General features: G+C 47.4%; 1 protein-coding gene across 5 annotated transcripts in view; it reads right to left on the reverse strand.

Moving 5' to 3' along the window:
- Positions 1-13,041, reverse strand: part of Ack-like (activated Cdc42 kinase-like) — a 218,140-nt gene that overhangs the window by 98,031 nt on the left and 107,068 nt on the right. For all 5 annotated transcript variants that reach the window (XR_012826587.1, XM_075684160.1, XM_075684158.1 and 2 more), the window contains one exon: positions 1,191-1,397. Coding sequence is in view for 4 of the 5 variants with exons in the window: in XM_075684160.1 (XP_075540275.1) it covers positions 1,191-1,397 (207 nt within the window). In the remaining variant the exon portion in view is untranslated. The remainder of the gene's footprint in view (positions 1-1,190; positions 1,398-13,041) is intronic.

Genomic DNA, 13,041 nt, shown 5'->3' on the forward strand with positions numbered 1-13,041 from the left:
TAGTCTGGAACATTCGACGACTGCTCTATAAAAGCCGATGCGCCTGATCCGCTGTTCAGATTTCCGACGATCGCTGACCGTGTTCGCCGCTATCGTGCTATAAGTGTAGCCTGTTTTTGTGGGCACAGGTTCGCCCAATAAAAGCTAGTTTTGTATTCCATCGTATTGCTGCTTTCTTCACCGTCACTGCCACGTGACAATACTAACGTTCTCGGAGGCTATGAACAATGGTGCACAACAACGCCTCAAGCAAACACGTCTCGCTGTGTGTTCTGTGTACTATGAAGACAAACAGCACTGGTGCATGCAAGGTAACATTTACCATCAACTCGCCACTCTCGTATTTCACTAAATGCTGAAGAAATGAAACATTCGCCGTCAACATCACTGCTAATTATCATCAATCAAAGCAAACAGCACAGAAAGCTTTGCTTACATCATTCCCACGGTGTGTGGGGATCTACATAATTTTTTTTTAATTCTCAAATGCAAATTGGTGCTATGGGGCTGGCATTTCAGAGACGTGATATCAATTCAAAAAGAAATACACTGTGGCTGAAGCACTCAATAGAAGACTTCCAAGGGTGTTTTTAGCAATAGAAAAAGAGGCGCGACCAGTGTATTGTGGCTAATGGGGAGTATTTTGAAAGTGAACACATTGATATATCAGAAAGTTCGTATTAAAATGTAGTGCACAAACTTTTAGGACAGACCTCATATGCCCTGGAGACTAGCAAACAGTCTCTCTACCCAATATCCAAAAATTTGAGTTGCAGATGACCGTCGTCCTTGTGGCACACCTCGAAATGGTTTAAACACCACACATTACTATGCAACAAAAAATTGAAATGTGAAATGAGCCAGAAATTATATGCATACTGCTTAAAAGAAATGTTCCTCTTGCAGTGTTTTTTCACTGAAAAGCTAGGCTTATCAGACGCTCTTAGTACAACGAACCACCTGTTGCCCTGAACTTTAAGCGCAGAACAGCACACCTCAGGGTATGTGGCCGGGACCAAAGGGACAGACATTATCCATGTGAGGCCATTCATCCAAACTGAAGACAAGCTGGCTGACTTAGTGCATTGTCCCTGCTTGAGATATTTTGAAGGGCAGACGAAGAAAATAATGTGCATGCCTGGTGCCTAGCCATTTCTAAATGGCCGTTAATAGACACCTATCTAACTCACCCTATCTCCATCTTCGTTGGTCCAGACCCCTTGCTGGACGACACCAAACTCGCCGACACCGAGCTCCTTGTTGATGACAATGCTGTCTGCAGGGATTATGTGCTTGCTGGGAACTCGAACCTGTGACGAGGAACCCTTGTCCGTGCTAGTGTCAAGCAACAGCACTGACGACTGGTCCATGTCATCTTTGGCTTTGGGGAGAATCATCTGCACAACATAAGAAATCATGTGTTTTATTATATTTGATTTGTGCACAAACACAAGTTCTACACACTGCAACGAGCAATGGCAACCATATGGCAAGCAGGGAAATGAGCTGCATTCAAGCACAAACACTTGTAACTATTTGAGACAGCAGCATCTTTGTTTTTTGGAAGTCTTTTATTCTGCTTTTCTTCTCTTGCATTTACCTGTGGACTTTTCTCTGTTTGGTTCTCAAGACAACCTTGGCAGTTCTTGGAGACCAGACTTTCCTGAAGCAAAAATTTTTTGCTTTTCATCTATGGCTACCAGTTCTTAAAAATTTACTTCACTTCAGAAATGGAAACCAACACAGTGCAAACACATCAGCAAGGAACAAGAAAACAAAAGAAACAAAGAAGCACATGATGTCAAAGAAGGAAGAAAGAAGGTAAGCATCTCCGTTATTGCAACCATTTTCTGTAAAAAGATATATCAGGTACAGTTACTTATCTGTGTGTGAGTTTACATGACAAAAAATAAAGCAATGTGAGAACTGAAAGCTTGAGGAGTTAGCAATGAGACAAGAAGTTGTTTAAGAAGTGCTGCCAGTTGCATTCTCATTGCCAACTGCATAGCCTCATTTCTATGCTTACAATTTTTCTGTGTTTATTTTTAGAAAAGATACACAAATGGTTTTCGGTGTTCACACATTTGTTTTTTTTCAGCAGGTTGTGCTGTGATTATGTAAAAAAGTGGTCATAACACTATCATTTTTTTAAGTTTCCATGACATGCATCAGTTATCATTGAAGATAGGGTCACAAGTGCAGAGGATAACATTTCCTGAATCCTGCCCTCCTGAATGGTAGGCCTTGTTAATTCCTTCAGCTAACCATGGCTGGCCTACTGCATAAAGCACTAAAAGTGCACAGTGAAAACAAAACTGTGACCACAACAAAAGGATTGCTACGTGATTCTAAGAGAATTTTGTTTGAATACATCAGTAGTTAAAGCTAAATATACACTTTCTTAAAAAGGCAACTCTGGCAACTTCTTTAGACATGTAGATAGGCTCAAAATTTTTATTGATTGTCCTAGGCCTCTGCATATGTGTGCCAAACAGCGTGACTGGGAGTTGCATATTTTTTCCACAACTTAATTTTAAATATTGTTGTGTGTACTCCCGATCTGTGCTCTCAGGTACATTATTTTTATTGGCCACTTTCATCCTCATGATTTCAGCATGGGAGCAGCAGCACTGACCATACATGCCTTTAATGCATGCAGAACTCTTACTGCCATGTTGTACTCATCTGCTATGGTAGCAACATGAATTTCCTAAAGCAATATTTTACTGGGACAGCAGTTAAAAGCTCGAGATTGGGTCCACCTTGTCTGTCTCATCTGTCCATCCATTTTTGTTGTGCTGACAACGACCGTTGTCATTGATGACACACAACAAGGATTTTTGTTGTTGTCAGGCCACCTTGTCATCCCCAGCTTTGCCACTGAGCCAGTGTAAGGAAAAAAGAACATTTCTCCCCAACCACCTCCACTGGGATTTGAACCCTTACCAGTGAAACAATGTGTACTTGGGGGTTGAGCCTACTAATCACTCAGATATCACCCAACAACACTGCTGGGCAATTAGTGCAAAGCTTTGCATTGCACACAGACTCGGAGAGCAGTCGCATCAGTGCACATATTTCGGAGGCAAGAATGAGAAATACAGTAGTGACTGAGAATTACATTATGTATATTGCATCGAAATGGTTTCTGACATGATGGTTTTGTGTTTGTGTGCAATTATTGTTGTCAACAGAGGTTCTACAGCTACCTTAAATATACACAAGAAAAGCAGGAAGATACCTATAAAGAAAGGGGTCAGACAGGGAGACACAATCTCTCCACTGCTATTTAATGCATGCTTAGAAGAAGTATTCAAGCTATTAAACAGGGAAGGCTTAGGAGTAAAGATCGACGACAAATATCTCAGCAACCTTCAGTTTGCTGATGACATTGTTCTAATCAGCAACAATGTAGACGTGTTACAACAAATGATTGAGGACCTTAACACAGAGAGTGTAAGAGTATGATTGAAGATTAATATGCAGAAGACAAAGATAATGATAAACAGCCAGGCAAAGGAACAAGAGTTTATGATCGACAGATGGTCTCTAGAGTCTGTGAAGGAGGATGTTTACCTAGGTCAATTAATCACAGGGAACTCTGATCATGAGAAGGAAATTCACAGAAGAATAAAAATGGGTTGGATCGCATACAGCAGACATTGCCAGCTCCTGACTGGAAGCTTACCATTATTATTGAAAAGGAAGGTGCACAATCAGTGCATTTTACCAGTGCTGACATATGGGGCAGAGACTTGCAGACTGACAAAGAAGCTTGAGAACAAGTTAAGGACTGCATAGAGAGTGATGGAATGAAGAATGCTAGGCATAATATTAAGAGACAAAAAGAGAGTGGTTAGATCAGAGAGCAAATGGGTATAGACAATATTCTAATTGACATCAAGAGAAAAAAAATGGAGCTGGGCAGCTCATGTAATGCGCAGGTTTCGGCACCCGAGTGGCGTCCGCAATGAAAAAAGTACCGTGCCAATTACTCCGCGTTCTGTTACGCGAGAAAGACAGAAACGTGAATGGTATGTTGCACTGCAGTTTCTTTTTTTTTTCTCTTCTTTTTTCTATCAGAGTACTTCCCGTAAATCTGAGTACAGGGCGCCTAATGGTGCCGATATATTTTATTTGTTTGAAGCGGCAAGCAGGACATTTACATGTTTTTTTCCGGCTGCGATTGCAAGACCTATTGATGAAAAACTATATACGCAAAAATACACACGAGGGATACATACTGCTTGAAGAACAAGAAAAAGACTTGCTCTCCAAAGGGAACCGCACAATAACATAGCAGAATGAAAGCTGACACTGCGGCCGCAATGCACGCGCAGTCACCGAGCAGCATTAAAAATCAATAAAATGAAATAAAGAAGAGAACGAAAGGCATCTATTCCTAAGGCATAAATACATCTCGTATCCAATTATGAACGCCATTTGGGCGGTCTGATCGTAAACAACAGCGCACGAAGCAGTACGAACGACCCTGCCGAGCAGAATCGCCAGCAGTTTCCAATGGCGCGACCCTGATGCGGCCCAATCCACTTCTACTGCAGCGCCACCACAGTATTTTTCGTCCTCGCGCGCCTCACCGCAAAGCACGCGCCGCCCCCGCCGCTCGACCCTCTCAACCGTATTCCAGTACGCTCTATTCCTGACCGAGGTAATCCCATGCTGGCCATAAATCATCCGCTTTGAGAACCGTTTTGACGAGGCCGTCGGCCCGTCTTTCTTAATCCCCCTACAGTACAACGCCGCGCCACTGCCGGAGCCGGGGTAGCGCATGCGCAGAACACCGCGCCGCTCCGTGGCGCCTGTCGTGGAACATCGAAACAAATCTTTCGCGCGCTTTCTCTGTCGGTAGCGATTGCGAACGCGGACCGGACTGTTGCTCACGATTCGGCGTCCGATCCGACGTGCGGCGCCACATGCTCCGGCATGCGGCATACGACGATTCGGGGCACACGGTGCGTGCATCCGAAGGATTGAGCGGCGCGTAAGCTCCGCCCAGATACAGCCCCCCAGCTTCACTTCATATCCACATCGAGAAACACAATCCAAACAACTCTGCACAACACTGCTTCGCTTTACGCGAATACTGTCGATAAAATTATGCCCCTGCGAGTGACGGAACCAGGGGGAGGACACTCCCCGGTTTCGGTGGCACTAGAGTTACTGTATATGCTACCGCAAGTAACCTGCGGTAGCATATACAGTAACTCTAGGTGGCACAGGAAATTGGCGCCATCTCTGTAATGGGCGAACGCAAAAATCCGTTTCCCTTGCATGGCCTCGTAGATCGTCGCGCGCACGCGCGCCGATCCTGGTGGCCAAGCACTTCCCCCCGCTCACCTCCTCTCCCCACGCCCTCTCTCGTAACGCCCTCGTAACTGCCTACGCGCCCGCGCCGCCGTGCCGTCCCCGCCTGCCCGGCGGCTGCTTCCGCCACGTTAACGCTTTATTTTTGTTATCTACTGTCATCGAGATGCGTGCGCTGCTGTTCGTTGACCGACGTGGCTAGTTTCGTCAGTTCTGTGGTCATCGGTAGCTGTGTGCTTGTGCTCCGCGTGTGCTTGTGCTCCGCGATGTTTCACCCGTTTCGACTCGTACCGCTCGTGCATCGTGCAGTAGTGCACAAATACCTCAAAAACAAGTCCTGCAAGGTTGTTCCGGGTGCCTAAAGACAACAGGTGAGCGCTCAGACCCAAGGACATCAGAAGGCGCATGTACACGAACACAGCCCTGTCCATTTGTGTGCTCCATGAAGCTCCGGACGTCGTTGCGCCTTGATTGTACTACACTTGCCTCTTCCCGGTAAAGAAAGGTGACAAATAGATGTTCCTCCTCGTTGTCACCTGGTCTGTGACTTGTGTTTTTCTGTGCCAAGTCTCATTCTGCAACTTCACTAACTTGTCCAGCTTTCCATACCGCCCTCAGTGCTTTTTCTGTGTATCACGTTCTACAAACCTACTAACAGCTGAAATATTACTGTTAGTGTTTGTCTACTATCTCAGTAACCCCCCATGGGAAAACCGCGCGAACAACCTTCATGCGTAGGCATGATACGCTTTTTTTTCTTCTGGAAAGCATGAGCATTGCAAGTGTCCTACATGCAGATTTTTGCAGTTCGTGTTTATTATACAAAGGAGAGCCCAGTAGGTACGACTTAGCGCCTTAAGCGACGTAATTTTATTGCTAAGCATTGCATTCGGGTAGAAAGAAAAGTCGTGCTGGCTTGTTTTACCTAGTCTTTGATTGAGGAATAAGCCTTTCTGCGAATGTTTGCTATGTGCTGCTGCAAAAGCCGACTACCTTCTGTTCCCCTTGCCACCGTTACTCAAGTTGTGGTCAAGTGCAAAATAATGTGATAATGTGTGTTTCAGTTTTTAGTACAATGTTATTTTTTTTCTCCCATGTTTTTTTTTTCAGTTTGTTCAGCAGTAATGAACATGTCACGCATTTCACATACTCTCGTGCAGATTTATAAGAAAGCTTACTTTTGGTATGGCTCTCAAACAATGTTAGCATTTTATTCTATCTTTCAGGTATTTTGCGTGTCATTGTTTTTGCCATTACCAGTGAGTTTTCCCTTTTTATAGTTGTCATGACTATGTCATACACGTCGTCCAATTTTGTGCAATATCTTAGTGCACATATCAGGAGCTCGTCTACATTTAGGTCTTGAGGACGTTATATGAAAATCTTTATGTGTGTACATGAAACGGCCTTCACGTTTTCTAGCGCTTTCTTTTGTTATTTCACTATCTGTGAACTTTTGTCTTTAGTACTCTTGTATATGTCATGCACCTTTCACTTTTGCTCATTTTTTGAGCGTGTATCTCACCACGTTGTAAGAAAAATCTGTTTTCGGAAACAAAGTCAATAAAGCGAGACTAAACATCTGTTGTGTTGGAAGTCGAATTTTTTTTATGTCCCGGCACATGCTGGTATAAGTATGGGCAAGACTGCGTGCGTGCCAACGCATAGCCCACGGCGCACCACGCGCCAGCTCGCAAGCAATGCCAATGCGCGGCGTAGCGCGCGCATTGCTTGCGAGCTGGCGCGCTATACAAAAAAAAAAGAAAAATACGCACCGCTTACGGGTAAAAACAAAAAAAAAAGTGAGCGGCGCGCGCGCGGCATGGGGGAAAGGGAGTGGAGCGGGTCGGCATAATAAAAACGAAAAGAAAAACGTTTGGGAGAGGAGGTGCCGCGCGGCTGCTGTTGCTGTTGCCATGACAACGTAAACAATCATGTGCGCCGCCATTTTGCTTCTGCGTCGCCCATTGGTTAGGGCCGTAACTGAAGGGGACGTTGGCGCTAGCGTCGAAAGAGCGTCTGCTCGAAAACGGCCAATGGGAGCCATACGGAGTGTCCCCCCCCCCCTCCCCTGACGGAACACTTCACAACGGCGAGTTGTCTACTGACGGCTCCGCCAACAACCAGTGATCCAACGTGAGCTCGTCAAAGAGCGCTTATTTTTGCCAAAACAATTAACACTTTACATTTGGGTCGCCCGTAATTAAATACAATTCGTTTACTCGACGCCGTCGTTGCGAAGGGCAAACGTGCAAGCGAAGCGAGCAGCCTCGCTCGGACGGGCGGTGTGTGCTGTCTGCCCGCGAAATGCCCTCGCGTCACGGCTCCCGATCTCGCCAGTAGCTTGGTGCTAGTGTATTAGGCGCTGCTTTGCACAACAGGCACACGTTCGAGATAATTTTACTGAACTGGTAACTATTTCGTGTCGGAAACAAACTGCAGCAGGTAAGGAAAAAAAAAAAGACTGCAAGAAACCGGCCAGCCAGCGCCGCATCCGTGGAGGGAACGTCAGAGAACGTCACATGCCAGCCACGCTGTCATTGGCTGCGGCCAAACGACGGTGCGGTTGTCGGACGATGGAAATCTGCCCGGTTTGTCGCACGCCGGACGTCCGATCCGGCGCTTCGGCACAGCAAAACACCTCGATTCCGGCTGCCGTTCCGGTGCGTCGGACGCCGGATCGGACACCGAATCGGACCGTGTGTCGCGTGGTCTGCGTCGAAAGAGGAACAGGTCTCTCTACATAACAGACACGTAGCCGCTGCCACTCCTTTTCGTCGCTTCAACAGCTTTCAGTTCACGAGCATAGCGGTCCCTCAGCCGCTTCCATAGTTTCAGGCACTCTTCGACTGAAACAGGGAAAACAAGACAAACAAACAGGTGCTGAATGAATAGCATATCCAGAGACGTATACACATACGTGCGTAGCATTGAAGCTCCTGTTGAGAGGCCAGAATACATGCGTATCTGCTCCCGCGCGTTGTTTTCCCGCTCCGCATCCCAGTAGTCCATTCGTTTGGTGTCGTAGACACACGGGTGTCTACGACACCAGAAACTTTTCGATTTTGGAGACACAGAAACCTTTCGATTTTGGAGCCGCACAGGTCGGGCACGCTTTCTTGCGAAGAGGCCATCTCGTTCTGGCTCAGCCTGCCAAGTAGTCAGTCTCTACCTCGACGAGAGAGGGCGCTAGGCGCTAACTTGCTCTAAAAAGTAGCGCCATTCTTAGATCTTTCCGCCACCCCGCTCACCCTGGCGCGTCCTCCTCCACACCTCCTGTCGCCCCAGCCTCCTCCGCTCCCCCATTGGCCAATGTGTGTCACGTGGAAGCAGGCGCCGCGCTTTTGTATATTTTTTTCTTTCCAGCGCGGAGCAGGCGCCGCGCTTTTGTATGTTTTTTTCTTTCCAGCGCGCGCCGACCTCCATTGTTGGGCCTGCACGACGAAAGTACGGCAGGCGGACTGACGGAGTGCGTTAGCGTAACAGAATGTGCAGGGCCGAGAACTTAATTGCGATGCCATGCTGCTGCACCTTCGGTTGCCGCAACAGACAGAGCGAGGGCAAAAAGCTTTTTGCTTTGCCGTCCGGCGGGCGCAACGCAAAAAGAAGTGTGGATTCGCAGGATCGGGCGGGCTGACTTCGAGGAAGTGGCAAAGAACGCACGGCTACTCACAACCTCTTATTTTGAGCCTAGTTCACGCCTTCCGCTTCCAAAAAGTGTGTGTTCATGCTCTGCGTGGTTTTTTGCGCGTTGTTTGACTTCTTTTTTCGAATGTGTTCTCTTTGTTTCATGTAGTTTCGTCTTGCGCTGAAATGCACGCATCTGCAGCTGGCCTGTGACATAAAAGCGACTTTAGTCAGGGTGTGTTTTGAGCTCCACCAGAAGTTAGCACATTCTCGACGCTTTTGCAAGGCTCACTATGACTTACGATGCAGTCTTTTAGCTTCGAATGTACGCCCGCATGTATTGATTTGGTTTGTGGTGATTAACGTTTTTAACGTTCCGAAGCGACTAAAGCTAGGATGGAGGTCGTAGTGGATGGCTCCGGATAACTTTATCTAGCTCGCCTGGGGATGTTTAACGTGCACTTTGATCGTAGAGTCGTACGTGGGCCGGTAAATTCCTCGTTGGCGTTTCATAATACTCGCGTGCTAGCGCTGCTTTAGAAGTTGGCGCCTCGGCGCGATTGTATTTCTTTAATAAATTTTATTTACTAGTTGTAACAACTTGTCACTATTTCGTATTATTGACGGCGCCTCCAGGGCACCAAAGCGGCCACGGGAACACCTAAGCTAGAACCAGGGCTGGATGGGGCTCGCCGAAGCCTGTGCATAACTTTATCTAGCTCGCCTGGGGATGTTTAACGTGCACTTTGATCGTAGAGTCGTACGTGGGCCGGTAAATTCCTCATTGGCGTTTCATAATACTCGCGTGCTAGCGCTGCTTTAGAAGTTGGCGCCTCGGCGCGATTGTATTTCTTCAATAAATTTTATTTACTAGTTGTAACAACTTGTCACTATTTCGTATTATTGACGGCGCCTCCAGGGCACCAAAGCGGCCACGGGAACACCAAAGCTAGAACCGGGGCTGGATGGGGCTCGCCGAAGCCTGTGCATGCCAAGGGGGTATAAGATCGCGGACAGCCAATTTTGTATGCGAACACTCCCTGCGACGCCTGCATTAGTGTAATGTTACGTGCTATTCAGAGGCCTCCGTTAGCCATTACATGTGCGCTCCTGGAGCAGTACTTGTAAAAAAAAAAACAATATATCGTCACGATTACCAAAGCACCCCGCAATGAAAAAAACGGCCCTCTTGCCAGGAGTTGCTGACCGCACACAGCCGGAATCTCTCACGCGCCTACTGAACAAAAGTGTCCTGCAGGTACGTGAATGAACCTACGAAACCACGTACACATACTTTCACGCAGTCACCACCTGAAACTTAGGTAATTACGCGCGTGTTTGAGTACGCCGCGTGCTTGCGTCGTGTTTCAGCAACACGAACTCTCAACGTCGCGCGCTTTACGCCTTAAATAATGGTCATTTTCTCTATTTCTTCCGCAATTCCAACACGAAATTCTAAACGCCAGTTACCGACTGACGAAGAAAGATCTCGATTGAAAAAACTGCTCCGCAAGGCTCGAACGAACTTTTCTGCGGATTTCCTCCCGTAGAGTGTTAGCCGTCGTCTGCTACGGCAGGCCCACCACCGGCGGCGCCACCATCGAGGCCGCGCCGAGCGGAGGAGGAGGGAAGCGAATGGCGCTACTTTGGGAGATTGAGGGGTTTTAACTTGCTCCGGCGCGGTCGGCGCGAAATGCAGTCGGTTGCATTCGGCGCCGGACGACGTCCGAGCGCGCCGAATGCCGCCGGTCGCGTCGGCGCCAGATGCCGCCGGACTGTAGAGGGTCGTGTTTTCGCCAACGTAACGTCGCCATGACGAGCGCGCGCGCGCGTTACGTCGGAGTGTATAGGCGCCTACGCCTGACGCGGCGTAGCCGACCTGGCGTGACGTAGCGCAAACACCGCGCGCGCGCGCGCCTGGTCACATCGAAGTGTATCGGCGCCTTTAATCGCGCTAGCCGTGACCGGATGTTGTCGCGGGGTGAACGGCCGATCACAACATCTCCAAGATTCTGCTGTGTGCATGTCTGTGTGCTTTTGTATGTTCCGTAATATCATTTTAACACGTTACGCGTCGACTCAGGTTTGGTTACCTAACGTGCGCGGTAGAATTGGCAACAAGTCTTTTTTTTTATATTTGGGCGGTAAAATAACTACGCGTTACAATGCGGGACGCAGTAGAACAGTGCAAATGCGGTGCTTTGAATAGTCTCGGTGGTTCTGTTGGGTACAAACATGAAACGCAGATTATCGCATCAATATTGTAAAAGTGAAACTACTCAGAATCGCTCAAATGCTGCAGGGCGCCAGTCTCCAGTGACAGTTGATACTGAAGCTCCGACTACGCGGAAGACAGGTATGTCCGAAAACGAACAGGAAGCCACATTAACAATCGATATACACTACTGCCCGACCAAAACGGCGGACAACTTGCGTATTGTTTCAGCAGGGCACTAGTTTCTCTATCTATAATAACGACGGTTGTCACGTTTATTGCGAGAGGAAGGCAGTATAAAGCCAACAGGCAATGAAACCAAGGAAAGCCGAAACCTTATTAGCTGCGGTTGAAATTCAAATGTATTAGATAATGAAGAAAATGAAAGTGGACAGGAAGATAACTTGTGGGAGGCGAACCCACGCGTCCGTTGCATTACGAATTCTGACACGGCGACGGCCATCAATCCGGCCACTGTTTTGGGCGCGGTGGTGATATGTCTATAGTAGCACGGCCGTTGGATAAAAGGACACCGTGCTTGTGCTTTTATTCGGCGGCAGTGGTCATAGATGCACCCTTGGACTGTTAGCCAGCGCCAATCGGGGTCACGATGGACAGATGTGCAACATTCCAAGCCCGAAAGAAAGCACGCGAAATATGTAACTAGTAACGTGGCACTTTCCGTATTAGCGCGACACCGTGTCACAGAAATTCCGGCGTCGGCGGACTTGTCCGCGAGCGAAACCTTCCGCATACATTTAGGAATAAGTATATGTCACGCCTCGCTATATGACACGCGGTATATGCAGGTTATACCACCGCACCATTCTATCACTAAAGTTGCTCATACCTTGTCTTATATTCTTGACAAAGTTACTCTTCCGAATTATGAGAATGACAGAATACAAACGTCAAGAAATAAAACACCGATGGAGTATACCTTTTATGTTACATCTTCTCAGATTGAAATATTAAACGTGCGACAGAGTAACAGATGTGATTCTTGTGGCGCGGCTTTGGACCACCTCCGGGATCGCTTTGTGCTCTCCTTCGTACATAAGCGTAAGAAGCAATCAGGCATTTTGAATACTATTGCGTTCCACTCTTAAAGGCTAAGCTTAACGCCCGTATATATAGAAATACACCTTAATTTGAAGCTCATGCTTGACTTAATCTACATGACGCCTGGCGTGAACCTGCCCAGGACGCTCAGTACGCTTACTTTGGCGCGTTCGCAACAGGCGTCGTTTAGATCATGTGAAGCATTGGCTTCAAATTAGGATGCATTTCTCCAAATATTTTCGTAGGTTTACTCAGGCTTGCAAAAAACTTGTGCTCGCTACGTATTGAGCAACAGAAAGCTGGATCGGCAATTTTTCAGGATGGTCTACAATTTTCTCATTGACAATTCTGGTGTGATTACGATATTTGAGAAGTTGGTTAATTAATAACTAATTATGTACTTAGGCGACATACAAAAATAAACCGACCTGCTCCAAGCGACGGCAAACAATACCTTGGTTCTGTGTCCAGCTACGTGGCAGTTGCATATTTGAAAAAAAAAAAACAATTCTGGGGTTTTACGTGCCAAAACCACCACATGATTATGAGGCAAGCTGTAGTGCGGTGCTCCAAATCAATTTTATAAACATAGAGGTTTTTAACTTGCACTAAATGCCCGGGACACGGGCGTTTTTTGCCTTTGGCCCCATTGAATTGCGGCCGCCGAGTCCGGAATTCGATCTCGCGATCTCGGCCTTAGCAGCGCAACGCAACGCCAAATCCACTACGCCACGACGCCGGGTCGGCATATTTTCGAGCGCAGCTATTAGGCGCCCGTTCCTGTGTTTAGCGTCGATGGCCTTCGGCGTCGT

The sequence above is a fragment of the Dermacentor variabilis genome, chromosome 3, assembly GCF_050947875.1.
Source record: "Dermacentor variabilis isolate Ectoservices chromosome 3, ASM5094787v1, whole genome shotgun sequence".
Taxonomy (NCBI): domain Eukaryota; kingdom Metazoa; phylum Arthropoda; class Arachnida; order Ixodida; family Ixodidae; genus Dermacentor; species Dermacentor variabilis.